This window comes from Lithobates pipiens, unplaced genomic scaffold (genome assembly GCF_037356315.1).
Source record: "Lithobates pipiens isolate NorthernLeopardFrog02 unplaced genomic scaffold, aLitPip1_a1.2 Scaffold_18, whole genome shotgun sequence".
NCBI lineage: Eukaryota > Metazoa > Chordata > Amphibia > Anura > Ranidae > Lithobates > Lithobates pipiens.
This window is the reverse complement of record NW_027507758.1, coordinates 375,358,335-375,373,248: the sequence shown is the minus strand read 5'-3', so window position 1 is coordinate 375,373,248 and position 14,914 is coordinate 375,358,335. Positions and strand designations below refer to the sequence as shown.

The 14,914-nt window shown below is 40.6% G+C and overlaps 1 protein-coding gene across 1 annotated transcript in view; it reads right to left on the bottom strand.

Moving 5' to 3' along the window:
- Positions 1–1,159: 1,159 nt before the first annotated feature.
- Positions 1,160–14,914, bottom strand: part of PSMD2 (proteasome 26S subunit ubiquitin receptor, non-ATPase 2) — a 39,064-nt gene continuing 25,309 nt past the window's right edge. The window contains exons 13-21 of the mRNA XM_077487733.1: positions 13,764–13,926; positions 13,568–13,669; positions 9,911–10,044; positions 9,638–9,721; positions 6,861–7,029; positions 6,679–6,773; positions 2,064–2,190; positions 1,834–1,952; positions 1,160–1,547 (exon numbers count right to left, since the gene is read on the bottom strand). Coding sequence (XP_077343859.1) covers positions 1,365–1,547; positions 1,834–1,952; positions 2,064–2,190; positions 6,679–6,773; positions 6,861–7,029; positions 9,638–9,721; positions 9,911–10,044; positions 13,568–13,669; positions 13,764–13,926 — 1,176 coding nt within the window. The 3' untranslated portion in view covers positions 1,160–1,364. The remainder of the gene's footprint in view (positions 1,548–1,833; positions 1,953–2,063; positions 2,191–6,678; positions 6,774–6,860; positions 7,030–9,637; positions 9,722–9,910; positions 10,045–13,567; positions 13,670–13,763; positions 13,927–14,914) is intronic.

Sequence of the window (14,914 nt, the reverse complement as noted above, 5' to 3'; positions counted from 1 at the left end):
AATTGTGCGAAAGGGAGTAAATAGTATTGTTTTCATGTCAAATGTATTAAGGCGAGTGAACTAGTTACAGGCAACAATGATGCACACTTTGACACATGCTAACTTTTACTGGTTATCTCTTTAAAAAGGTGGCACACTAGGACAGACCACTCTGGTGCAAATAGAGCCACTATTTAAAAAAAAAATAAAAATGAATGGTTTACACAAACGCTATATATAAAAATAATCTATCTCTGCAGTTACTAGTATTTTACAGCTCTGACTGGAGTTCAGTTTTGACATGAACTGTGATTTTTAAAAGGTCAAAGTGCCAGGGATATTCTGATCCTGGTTTAAAAGAGAAGTGTGTGTGTGTGTGTGTGTGTGTGTGTGTGTGTGTGTGTGTGTGTGTGTGTGTGTGTGTGTGTGTGTGTGTGTGTGTAAAATTACACACACACACACACACACACAATATATATATATATATATATATATATATATATATATATATATATATATATATATATATATATATATATTTACATATATATATTTACATACACCTTTTTACTCACCTAGGTGCAAGCAGCATCAATCCGATGCTGCATCTGTCCCCGCCACCTCTGCACGAAGAACTGAGCTATCAAACACTGCTCATTGTTCAGTGCTTCCCCTCTAGTTAGAGCGGAGAGCTGTGACTGTCAGTGCTTTCTGTTCTGCCACTTCAGCACTCACTGAAGCACTGGGCTGGGGAGGCATCTGGCTCAGTCTCCCAGCCATGAAGTTTTACAGTCAGGATCTTTGCCCAGCTTTAGCCCACGATTGTCTGAACACAGGTCACAGGCATGCAGAAGGAACTGCACCCCTGTGATCTATAGAAGAAGTAGGGCCAAAAAAGCTTTGGCCATACTTCAACTACCTAACAGATGATTGTGCTGAAAGTATGCAGATAGGGAGTTTAGACATTACTGGTTGTAAGCTTGTTCCACAGAGCAAGTCAGCATCAGCATGAAAATTTAAAGAAACTAAGTCAGTTCCTATATTTCTATCCTCACGTGTTCTTTTACAACTGGCTTACAGTGAATAAGTATTTCATTGCACAGCAACATGTTATGCCTGTAAAAAAAATGGCTAAATTGTAACTTTTCCATGATAGAATAATGCTAGGAAACAAAAGCAATAAAATGTATTTTTAAAAGTTTATACAGGGTTGAAAACCCGTTAATAAAAATGTATACCAAAAGAAGGCATAGGTGACAACTTGGATACAGTTGTGAAATTATTTAATAATATTTAGTAACAAAAAAAAAAAACAAAAAAAAAAAAACACAACTAGTCCAACCAGCCCACAATATTCCCTCCCATATGTTATTTAGATAACAGCACTAGACGTCGTAATTAGGATTCTTTCTGAGAATGACAAATCCCTCAAGGATGGGGGTCACGGGAAGATATTCCTCTGTTGCTAGTTCTGCCCGCTCACCATGTGCCAGTAAGACAGGGGTAGTATGCGTCTGGAAACCAGTGATGGTCTTGGGCTTCCCAGCCTGACCCACAACATCTACAGCCTACAGAAGAAGAAGAAGAAAAAAAAAAAAAAAGGACATAAATTCATTACATTAAAAATGTAATGTGACATTTTCTTTGCTGTCTGGCAAGTTTGTGTGAAAGTTCATAGTAGCCAAATCATGTTACCTTTCTTTTATAAGCTTCAAAGAAGGAATGACCACTAAAACCTGTTTTTGGGTGACACCACACTATTTTCATGTGTGATCATCCACTGATATGAAAGAAAACAAGGATCCCAGTTTTCTAATTACTCATTAGGTAAATCATGAGGTCTCCGTTACTTACTTGACCCACTCGCACAGATACTGGTAAAGGCCGCAACTCTTCATCAAATGTGACCAGCATTCGTGGCTGCATTGCAGCTACTAAACCGTAGAGTACGTAATGAGACTTTCCCAAAATAACTAAAAATAATAAAAAAAATACACATACAGTGAGATACAGTGTCTGCCAAAAGAAAGCAAAAGATAAAATAGTAAGAGGATCAAAATGGAAAAAAAAAATACAAGACTTACTGTTCCTTACATCCAGAAAAGACACAAGTACAGTTAATAATCCAGCCACTGCTACCTGACTCATGAGCTGGCGGTCACTATGATATGGACATAGTGTAAGTGTGCCTTTGCCGAGGTGTGTCAGACCCTGCAAAACATGGATATCCTCAGTTACAAGGGTGGCTGAAGCAAAGTTAATTAGAGGAAAAAAAAATGTACATCTATACATAAACATACAAATGCTCTACCCTAGCATAAAGTGTATTCCTTCTCCAGAGACATTATTGTGCATCCACTGACTAAGGGCCCAAAACGGTGCCTATAATTATGCCTCCAATAATTTAAACGCGGCATTGTGGCAAACATCAATTCATAAAAACTGGCCATGACCTCCAGTAAAGCCAATTTTTTATTTTTAGATGTTCAAAAGTTTACTGCCTTTCTTTGCATACATTTGTCCTTCCAACTTTGTTTTTTTGGGCTGCCCCAAAGTCAAAATAAGGAACTGGAGAGAATGGGAGCAACACTACAGCACAGTAATGTAGATGTCATCTAGGGAACTATGAAACCACTCCTTCCCAGTGCAGACATACAATACAATTCCCTCACTAGTCAGAGTTCTTACAAACAGAGCAGTGACTATATATATATTATATATATATATATATATATATATATATATATATATATATATATATATATATATAAAATAAGATTTTCGTACGCACAATATAAATCAATTTTTGGAGTCCATGGTGGGACAGAATTCAGTTACAGCTGGGTTGTACTGCCACCTACTGAAAGTTCTGTGGAAAAGCAGTACCAAATGGCAACAGAAAAAACACACACACACACACACACACACACACAATCTCTCAATTAAATCCAAGTAAAAAAAGTGGATTCCATGGTCAGGCTACACCTGCTCTTCACAGTATACAGATGTAGTAGGTCAGACCTCAGATGTATAGGTGCCTTGATGCATTCACCAGTTGAGACCTGATTTTTGATCCTATTATCTTTTCTTGCCAGCCTAAAAAAGGGGAGTGGGAGCTGATGGAATGGGGAGGGTTCTTCCTCCCTTATCTACTCCTAGTACTTCTCCCATTTTCTTCTCCCCCCCCCCCCCTTTTTTCCATCCTTTTGATGGTGAGGCAACACCGGATCTTGAGTACAGTTGGGATCATCGCCTCACATTTTTTTCCTTATATAGTGTTACACTTGTCTTAGGGTATAGAAGGGGGAGGGGGAATATTTGCACATTGTATTGAACAATTCTTTTTCACCCATTTCATGACTGGTCGCCATAGGTACAATTGTTACATGAAGGCTCTCTTAAGTATAACTTGGTTGTTTAGAGATTATAAAAAAGGGTGCGTCTATTCTGCACATCAGGATGTGATGCGTGTTTCTAATATGCATTGTAATCTGTGCAACTTTTTTTTACTCTTTTTGCTCTCGCTTGTTTGTAAACTTATGTGACTTATGTAACAAACGTGCCTACATGTGATCGTGCCATGCAGACTAACAGCAGAATGTGCTGAGTATTTCCAAAGCATAATTTCTTAAAGAATTAAACTTTTTTTTTAATTTTTATTTTTTTTTATTCAATTTCCAAATAGTCTTTATTGGTTTTAAAATTGGGGATACAAAAGGAGTAGAAAGATCACTAATACAGATTCAGGTAAACACTACAGCATTTTGAAAGAATAATCAAAGAAGAATTAAAGCCTTAATAAAAATAGACCCTGCTAGGCAAAAGCACAATGAGCTAGTATGCATAGCATACTAGCTCATTATGAATAACTTACCTGAGATGGAAGCCCCCAAAGTGACCCTTGTCCTCCTTTAACGCCGCCATGATACCCGGAGTGACTTCCGGGTATCGCGGCTTCGGTGCTGTGACTGTCCGGAGCCGTAATGATGTCACTCCTGCACATGTGCGCGGGAGCCACCACTAATGGCATGATTGCAGCAGCATTGTTAGCAGCAGCATGCTTGGTGCTCGCTGCTGCGCCGTAGACAGCGGTGCCTGTCATTTGCAAATATCTCCTAAACCGTGTAGGTTTAGGAGATATTTCTTGGACCTACAGGTAAGCCTTAATCTAATTTCCTATGCAAACAGATAGATTTTAGATTTTTAGATGACAGATTTTTATACCCTTGCATGACATGCATCCCTGAGGACCTCAGACATGAATAGCTCGAAGTATCTATTTAGTATCTATTCCAAATGGGCTCACTCTTATGTGGAGAATATGGGTATATAAGCTGCTAGCAGTACGAGGGGGTGCGATATTAAACAAGGAGTTTTGAAGTAATCAGGGTATGGATTTGGGATTGGTTGATCAGAGCTTGGACAAAAAGGTGTTATTTTCTCTTCTGTTCCTCCTTTAATGAGGGAAAAAGAAATACAGATAGTTAAGACAGCCAAAATACAACTCTCTGAATTTGAATGGGTAAGCCCCTGGCAAGTAAGGTTTCAGGTTTAACATGATGCTCAGGCTAGGACAGAGGAAATCACCAGTACAGCATGAACTAGAAAGACTGTGAAACCAAACTCCCACCAAAACAAGCAGAAGATCATAACTACCTGGTTAAGGAACAGACAGACTCTCAACACTATGTGCTCAACAGAAAAACAAAAAAAACAGAGGCAAACCTGCAGAGGGAAACTCGGACAGAACCAGGTCTTCAACAAACCAGTCTTACACAGGAAAGCCTACGCTTATACTGCCAACCCATAGAATTCAGGGAAGGGAATTTCCATAAGGAAGTGTTTGCCTAACAAGGTAACCAATCTCTGCAAATGATATCCAAAAGGATGTTAGAATCAGCACAGTGCAATGCACAAGCAGAGGCATAACTAGAACCTTTAGTGCACTGATGCAAGAAACCATGAAGGCACCCCAGCAAAGTACATAAGAGGAGCACTCTAGTTTTATGTAACACGCAAACATGAAAGTGAAAAAATAACTGACTGCTATGCACATATATACATTCTCCTCTGCTCAGGCACTGTGACCTTTTGATGATCTTATCCCAGGGGACCATTCCATCGAGAAACTTGTTAGGAATAAAAAGCTCTGTGACCTGGAAAGGGCATAGTCAGGCATACGTTGACCATCAGTATTCCTGCATGCAGCTCCAGGTGCTCCGCTTTCATGCTTCTGTAGGGGAGGGGGGTAGATGACACATACATGCTACTTTTTGGTTCTCTTTCCACTCAGCTCGGCATGTTCAATGCAAGCAGTGTAGGGAATGGACAACTCTCAGTGTGCACTGTAATTTTGGGATGCATTTGGCCACTCAAGCTTAGCTGATATGGTACAGCTGGCTGTGGAACGTTTGTAGTTACAGGTATGTAGCTACTTTTCCTGATTGCTCTCTCATGTTCGTGACATTCAGAAGAGTTGCACATGTTTACAGAGTGGCAGAAAGTGCAGGTGTCCCCGATATACCTAGGGCCCCTGGTCCCTGCCTGGGCAGGAGAGAGAGGGAAATTTGAAAGGAGGGGCGAAGTAGGCGGGTAAATACAGAGGAATCATCCTCTCCATATTACTCCTACAGCCGCTAAATACCAGCGAGAAGTGGGCATTTAGCAGCTGCAGAATGAAGACAGAGGATCAGTAACTCTGTATGCAGCCGCCCCCTCCTGGTCAGGCCCCCTGATGCATGAGGCCAGGTCGCAACTGCAACCCCTGTAGCTACTGCCCTGCCCAGTGTTAATTTTGACATCAAATTTCAATTTAGTTTTAGTCATAACTAAAATGTCGTTTTAGTCATATTTTAGTCATACTGCAACCCCACACTATTGAAAGGGGTACCAGAATAAAAAATAAATAAAAGAAAGGAACAAAAATCCATCCAATTTAGTACCCACTAAACCTTGAGCACCGAACATGGTTTTAGGGATTTCTTAATGCACCATGGTCCAACGCCACGTACATAGCCATGGAGCCGAGGGGGCCCTCCTGAGGTAGGGGGATAGACCACACCCTTCATCTGAAGGGACTATAAGGCCATACTAGGACCTCCTAAATCCATAGAGAAAATGTGGGTGTCTTGCTCAGAGCCCATAGCAATGAGGGGGAAGGTGAGAAGGGCCAAGTACAAACTGTGAAAATGTCCTGCCCTTGGTGTTAAATAGACCCTCTCGCTTTCCATTTCCCACCCCAATATATTTGGAAAATATTGGTCATGTGCTTCAATGGTGGGTTTTTAATGGAAATTTGCAGGAAGTGGAGGGTGGGTGGTGGGGGGGATTAAGTTTATCAACCCAGAGACAGGCGTATATACGCAAACTATTGAGAGATCATGGGGCAGCTTGAAATGGATAAACAAGAACAAGTCCCGATTTGCAGAGTTCGTGGGGAGGCAAAATTGCAAATATGAAGACATGTTCTTTAGTGTACTCAGCACTAAGTTCAGATATATACAAGTAGTACGTTTTTTAATTTCTCCTGGTGAGTGGCATTTCTCCTCGCTGAGGCGGAAGCTCCTGGATAATGGAAAAGTACCAAAATATCCAATATAAAACATTTCACATGCACAAGATTACAACAGTCAAATACCCACAGCCACTCTTACTTCATCCATTAAGTACCCATTTTGTAATAAATAATTTTTTCCCTACCTGTGCTAATCGCACCATGAAGAGATTGTTTGGGTCCTTAGCATGATATTGGGCCAATTGCCGTAACATTGCAGCAAGACGGGCATTGTTGGTTCCTACAAACAGAAGAATGAAACATGGCTTTCATACTCAGTTCACAGTACACACACCAAGTCAAAACTCCAGGAGGTGATCAAACTTACCACTGCCCACCATGCCCATAGCAAAGATAGAGTTGTAGGAAACTTCAGGGTCTGCATCATGAGAGAATTTGCTCAGAGTATCCAGGATATTCAGCCTTGGGTTGGACACAGAGATGAGAGCTAGAGCCAAAGGAACAGCCCGTCTGAGTGTGGGCTCACCATATCTTAGCTATTAGAGAAAATTTTTGAAAAAAAGAGCCAATGTAAAAACAGAATACAGATTTTTGTACTTACTATGCAATCCTATTCTTGGAGTCCACTGAGAGACACAGGAATTCCCCGAAGGGAAATGTTCGATGTGAGCTTGTTGTCAGAAAGCCAGACCATGTGTATGCTCCATAGAACATTTGTTGGCCGAATTTCCGGCAACAAATGTTTGAGAGCAGGTTCTCAAATTTTCCAACAAAATTTGTTGTCGGAAATTCCGATCGTGTACACATAAGTCCGACGCACAAAAGTCCCAAAGTACCAAAAGCCTATTATCTTTCCCATCCTTAGAGGGTTCATCACAGGAATTGAAATATAATCAGGACATCCAAAAAGCAGTCCAACGGAGATGTTGGTAACAGCAACATCTGCTAAGAGGCCCAGAAATACATACATGCTACATCTGCGTAGCAGCGATGCAACTCCAGTACTCACAATTTCAGGAACTAATGAGGGTTGGGCGGACGGAGGTGACCAGGCAGTAGGCACAGACTAAGTTCCATGGGGTGCTTGAAAAGCACAAGCAGCAGTGGGACAGCAGCAGTACAGTGCTTCCTCCATGCTGAACTGCCTGAAAGAAGTGTGCAGCAGATGACAACACTCTTCTCAGCGTTAACCCTTTCTGCACTAAAACTAGCTGCTATGCAGTGACCAACGCAAGCATTGATGTAGCAAGGAATCTGGACTAAAGTCGATAGTGGAAGAATCAAAAAATAAAAGGAAAAAAAAAAAAAAATGGGCATGTTGGGTAGACAATGAGTTACCTTGACTTGGCTTACAGTTTTTTTTTTTTTTACATTTGCCAGTGACTAAGCCTCCATAGGCGATGCTTTAAAAAATTTTTTGCAGGTTACCAGTAAGGAGTTAGAGGAGGTCTAGTGCTAGAATTATTGCTCTCGCTATAACATTCACGGCAATACCTCACATGTGTGGTGCAAACACTGTTTACATATGCGGACGCGACCTATGGATGCGTTCGCGACATATGGACGCGTTCGCTTCTGTGTGCTAAAACTTTTTTTTTTTTTTTTTAAACACAGTCCCTTTAATCAGTTTATTTCTATCACAAGGGATGTTTACATTTCTTGTGATAGAAATAAATGTGTGACAGGTCCTCTTTATGGAGATATCTGTGGTCTATAAGACCGCAGATATCTCCTCTACAATGAAAAGCATGAGATACACACAAAAAAAAAAAAAAAAAAAAAAAAAAACCCTCACAACACCGATCTCTTCTTTCTAGGGGGGGGGGGGGAATGGTAGTGTTTACATTTGTTAGAGCCGGTAGTAATGTCATGGCGTCGCTTCGACCTCCCAAGGTCATAGAGGGCCAGGGACCATTCAGTCTTCGGCCAGCTCTATAGTAACACCATTGCCACCAGATCGGATTTCCGTCCGGCTTCCCGATCATCCCCTCCCACTGCCTGTATATATCCCATAGCTGCAGGCATCATCCAGATATAGCCATTTAAAGTCCATGAACACAGAACTGAGATTTTTTTTAAATGCAACTGTTTGATTTTAGATAAAGACAGTTGCAAACAGCCAATATTGTTGCGACTAAAGGCCACTAATATGTTCTGCCTCCTTTCATTTTTGGTGGTTGATTTTGAAGCTTTGTTTACAACCCAACACAAATAATAAATGTTCTAGAAATTAGAACCTAACAGTTAATGTAATATTAAAATCAGAAATGTTTTGCCTGATTATAGCGCAAGAAACTTAAAGTGAAACATTAGTCACAAAATTAAGTCCTGCTAGATCACTTCAGGCTGGCTCTAAAAATAAGTGTCTATACTGTTTAAAATTCACTCACACATTGTAGCACCCTGCTATGCACATGCTCAATTGCTTTCCATTTTTAGCCACTACCAAGTTTGTAGAGGTTGATTTACTGACATCCTTAAAAAAAAAAAACTGTTACAAATCGAAGCATTCCAAAAATGTAACACTTTTTTAAAACTGTTAAAATGTATGGGTTTAATATCATTTTACGATTCACTGCTGTTCAGGGGCTCTGGGCTTCAGCAAAATGGCAGCCTCCAGCCAGAAGAAACATGAGCAAAGCTGGAGGCAATTTACAGCACACTTATTTCTGTAGCATAATTATTATTGTGCAACGTGTCTTGCTTTTTAGAAGAACATCAAGTCATGGATAGTTCCGCTTTAAGACCGGATTGAAACCCAACAGTTTGACGGTTTCCCAAAACCGCTACATTCAAGGCATGCTGTGAATGCTGTCCCATTAGCCTGTGCTCTCATGTGAACTGCTAAGCCATCAAATGGCTGGTGTCATAGCTGATCACATGTGCAGCACCACTGCACCTGCAGATCAAACAGAGGCTAAGATGGCAGTTTCCTTGGGTGCAAAGGGTAGGACAGTTTTATTCCAAATACGGTCAGAAACAAACTTCCCACCCCCCTTTCCCCCACAAAATTAACAAGCAGGAAGGATTTTACTGCAGAAGAAACATACTAAGTCTCTTCCCTGCTGTTTGCAACCTTCCTGACAATGTAAACTAAAATACACCCTGAACGGCTGAGGAACAACATATTTTTCAGAGCATTACCAGATGTCCAAATGTGCGCAATGCCATCTCGGACCCGATTTCTTCGCCCATGGCAATGAGAGCAATACCCAAAACCGCCGCACCCTAAAGAAAAAAATAAATAAATTAGGTTCAGCATTCAGCTGCAAATACATATTTTTACAGGTAAGAAAGCTGCAAATAAATATTAAATCTCAACATCCTGAGATTTTATATAATGCTCTGTTAATGGCAGAATATTCAACATAATTGAGAAGAGATGGAAGTTAATCTAAGCTATTGGAAAGATGTTACCTGGTGAGATCCCATGTCTGCAGCAGTCTCTTTCTTTTCCTTCTTGTCCTTCTTCTCTTCTTCTTTCTCCTTATTATCAAAATGTTCACTGCAGATGTGCAAAAGCTGTTGCACTTTCAAGACATTCCCAGAACCTGCAAAAAAGCAAAAAACATACTACCATGCTCAGATGTGGTATTAATACGGGCTAAATCTCACAGAGACTAAAACTAAGTACAAACAGCTGTGCTAGTTACCGAGATGAAAGCAGTATTAAACTCAAAACCAAAAAACATGTAATACATTTTACTTATCAAAATCAGACATGGTGGCTACATTCATTTTGTATTTAGGCCCGATTCACATTACTTCTGAGTCATACAGAATTGCACGACGAGGGTAATCTCATCTTTTTCAGTTTGCTCCAATCAATATAAAAAGCTGCAATTGTGGGGAAGTTTCCTTCACTACTTCGGTGCATTTACAGTGCAAATTGTTCTATAGAATCTGTAAAGTCGCACCACATAATCGCACTGCATTGCAGTAGTGTGCACCAAGCCTTAGGTCCCGCCCCCCCCGCGTTTTCCCCTGTGACCTGGCCAATAACACACCTCCTGTATTAGAGTGCCTACACTCTGGATGAAGGAGCAACAGAGATGCCTTTGGATAGCAGCATTGTTAATCATGGGGGGAGGATGGTGTTAGATGTACTAGCAGATTTACAACCCCAATCCAAAAAAGATTGGATGCTGTGTAAAATCTATATAACAGAATCCAATGATTTGCAAAGCTCATAAACACATTTTATTCACAATAGAAAAAATATCCAAATGTTTAAACTGACAATGTTTAAGAAAAATAAAAAGTAATTTTGATGGGAGCATCACGTCTCAAAAACACTGGTATAGGGCAACAAAAAGCTGGCAAAGTGGTACTAACAAGAGCGAGCTGGAAGAACAGCAATGAGTCAGGTTAATTGGCAACAAGTCTGTAACATGACTAGGTATAAAATGAGCATCTTAGAGAGTCAGTGTGTCACAAGTAAAGATGAGCAAGGTTGCATCTCAAAATTGTTGAACAATTTGAGAATAATGTTCCTCAATGTAAAATTGCAAAGACTTAGAATATATATCTCATCATTTATAGTACATAATATCAAAAGATTCAGAGAATTTGGAGAACCTCTGTGCACAAGGCCAAAATACAATATCAGATGCCCATTATCTTCGAGTCCTCAGGTGGCACTACATTAAAAACAGGCATGATTCTGTGACAGACATCACTGCATGGGCTCACAAAGACCCCTTTCACACTGGGTCGTTTTGTGGTGTTATTGCATTAAAAAACAGTGTCTGCAAACCGACCTGACACAGCCGCTGCTCCTCGGGGCTTTCACACTGGAGCGGTGCACTTGCAGGACGGGGAAAAAAAAAACTCCTGCAAGCAGCATCTTTGGAGCGGTGTATACAGTGCTCCCAAGCCACTCCTGCCCATTGAAATCAATGGGGCAGCGCAGCTGTACCGCTGGTAAAGTGCCGCTGCAGCGGTGCTTTGCAGGCAGTTTTAACCCTTTTTCAGCTGCTAGCGGGGGTTAAAACCGCCTGCTAGCGGCCAAATAGCACCTCTAGAACTACGGTAAAGCGGAGCTAAAAATAGTGCCATTTTACCACAGACACCCCAGTGTGAAAGGGGCCAAATACATCCAAAAATCACTCTCTGAACACAGTTTACCATGCAATCATACAAAGCCATATCTAAACATGATCCAGAAATGATGCTATAATTTCTTGACCAAAGCTCATTTAAAATGCTCTGTTGGAGAGGAACCTTCTGGCTTGTTATGAGCTCTCCGTTCAAAAGCCTGCATCTCTGATAGTATGGGGGTGTATTAGTATGTATGGAATGGGCAGCTTGCACATCTGGAAAGGCACCATCAATGCTGAAAGATCTATCCAGGATTTTAGAGCAGCATATGCTCCGATCCAGGTAAAAAAAATTATTTTTAGGGAAGGCCTTTCATATTTCAAACAGGACAATGCTAAACCACATACTGCATCTATGACAACAGCTTGGCTTTGTAGAAGCCTGCCTGCAGCCTAGAACGTTCACCAATTGACAATATTTTGTGCATCTTGAAACAAAAAAAATACAACAAAGACGACCCAGGACTGTTAAGCAGTTAGAATACTATATCAGGCAAGAATGGGACAACATTATGCTCCCAAAACTCCAGCAACTGGTCTCCTCAGTTCCCAGATGTTTACAGAGCGTTATTAAAATAAGAGGGGGTGTTACACCATGGTAAACATGGCCCTGTCCCAACTTTATTGAGACGTGCTGCCCTCAAATTCATAATTACCTTTTTTCTTGGAACTGTACATTTTCTCACTCAGTTAAAAAAAATTACGTTTTCTATTGTGAATAAAATACGTTACGAGATTTGCAAATCATTGTGTCCTGTTTTTATGTGGGTTTCACATACACATTTTGGGAATTGGAGTTGTAAATACATACATTGAAGGCTAACTCAAGCTCACACTTTTTAAGCAGTTACAGCAAAAGTTGTTTCCTTTTAGTGTAAAGGTTTTTACATAAAAGCTGATCAATGTAAGCACCCATGTCAGGGTTAAATGGTTTGTTTCAACTCGCTAGATGCTATCTGCATGACAGCTTGTTCTGTTGAAAAATGGCAAGCTTACTGGCTAGATAACCAGGTAAAAATAAATAAAGAAAAGATAGCAAGCAAGCAAACAAAAAAAAAAAACAAAAAAAAAAAAACATCTACTGCAGCCAATCAATGAATTGGAAATTGGAAGGCTGTGAATTAACAAATGTTTGCTCTTCGGTTTAAAGTGGTTGTAAACCCTTTACAACCACTTTTTGCTACAGGTAAGCCTATAATTAGGCTTACCTGTAACTACACTGGATATCTCCTAAACCTGCATAGTTTAGGGGATATCCCCTGTATTTGCCGACGTCATTGGCACATGCACACTAAAGCAAACTGAAGCAATGGCACGTATGTGCCGTTGCTTCAGTTAAACTGTGCCGTTACCGGCGGCTACTGCGAGCATGTGCGGGAGTGGCATCATTGTGACTCTGGCCAATCACAGCGCTGGAGCCAGCGATACCCAGAAGTAACTCCAGGAGCGATTTCGGCCACCAAAGTAGGGTACAAGGATGGCTGCAGGGGCATTGATCTCAGGTGAGTAATTCATAATGAGCTACTATGCTATGGATATTAGCTCATTATGCCTTTGTCTTAAAAGGATATTTTTTTTTTTTTAGGGTTTACAACCACTTTAATACTGCTTTAAAGAGTTTGTTACAAAAAAAGAAAGAAAGAATATATGAATCCTATCCTTTAGTATAAAAGATGCTAGAGTGGCTTAACAACCACTTTAAGTAATAGCAAGCAAAAAATACCACCACTAATCCCATGACCAGTTATAATAAGATCAGGTAAATGCTTTCAAGAGGCCAAATAAAGCCAGTAGTGATCGGGAAACCTGAAGCTTGTAACAGTCAGGGTAATCAGGTAAATACAAAAAAATAAATAAAATAAATAAATAAATAAAAAACAAACAGTCACGTTGTTCAGCATTCATAAAAAGAAGGAGCAACAGTCAAAAATGTAGATCATATTGTGACATGTTTATGAGAAATTAAGTAACTTGCCAGCATATGCGCAGATATCAACTAAGGTGTTGGCAAAGCTCCGGAATGGCTCAGAAACAACCTCCAGTGCAGCAAGAATAGCCTCAATGGCTTCACCTTTCCCTGTATAAGAAAAATAATATTAATAGGTTTGCCTGGCTCCAAATGGAGTCATTTGTTTAGCTAAAATCTGCATCTACAATCTGACAACTCTCACCCAGATGGTTCAGTCCCAAGCCAAGAGGAAGCCAGCGAGCAAACGTGTCCTTTAACTCCTGCTCCGATTTCTCCATAATTGTTTGAAGTATGGTGGATGTCACATCCCCATTACAGGATCCCACAGCAATCATGCCACAAGCAAGAGCTGTCACACCAACCACCTGTGTATGATAAACCATAAGTATACATGCACCTCTCTTTTGGACATGAATAGATAGGAATATAAAGTATGTGGCCATGAAGGAAATTTATTTTTTTATGGAATAAAAAAGAATGTTGTGGTGGAATTACAATAAATTTGTAAATCCAATATGCATCTGTATTCATACACAGTACCGTACAAAAATTTTAGGCAGGTGTAGCATTTTCATGCTGTAAATAAAACTTCAACTCTTCTAGGTACACTTGCGCACAGCTTTTAAAGGAACTCAGCAGCTACGTTGTTCCAAATATCTTGGGAGAACTAACCACAGATCTTCTGTGGATGTAGGCTGCCTCAAACCCTTCTGTCTCTTCGTGTAATCCCAAAAAGACTCCATGTTAAGATCGGGGCTCTGTGGGGGCCCAAACCATCACTTCCAGGATTCCTTGTTCTTTACACTTAAGATATTTCTTCATGACATTGGCTGTATGTTTAGGGTTGTTCTACTGTCGCAAAATAAATTTGGGGCCAAATCACACGCCTCCCTGATGGCATGCAACAATGCATAAGTGTTTTTTTCAGAATTGATGACACCATTAATCCTGACCAGATATCAAACTACAAACATGCAGCCCCATACTTGCATGGAACCTCCACCATGCTTCACTGTTGCCTGCAGACACTCATTATCCTACCACTTTCCAGCCCTTCGGTGAACAAACTACTTCTTGCTACAGCCAAATACTTCACATTTTGACTCATCAGTCCAGAGCACCTGATGCCATTTTTCTGCACCCCAGTTCTTATGTTTTCATGCAGAACTTAGCAAATCTCCAAAAATTGTGTCCTGGCACCTGGACTGCTGCCAAATGCTTCTGTGCCCCCCTGCTATGTATCCTGGGCTCCGCTCACCCATCTGCAGGCCCTGGGATGGCATAGCAGGTGCCACCGAGTAGACCTTGCTGTTGACCCAGAAGTGACATGTATGATGTCACTTCCGGGTCCCA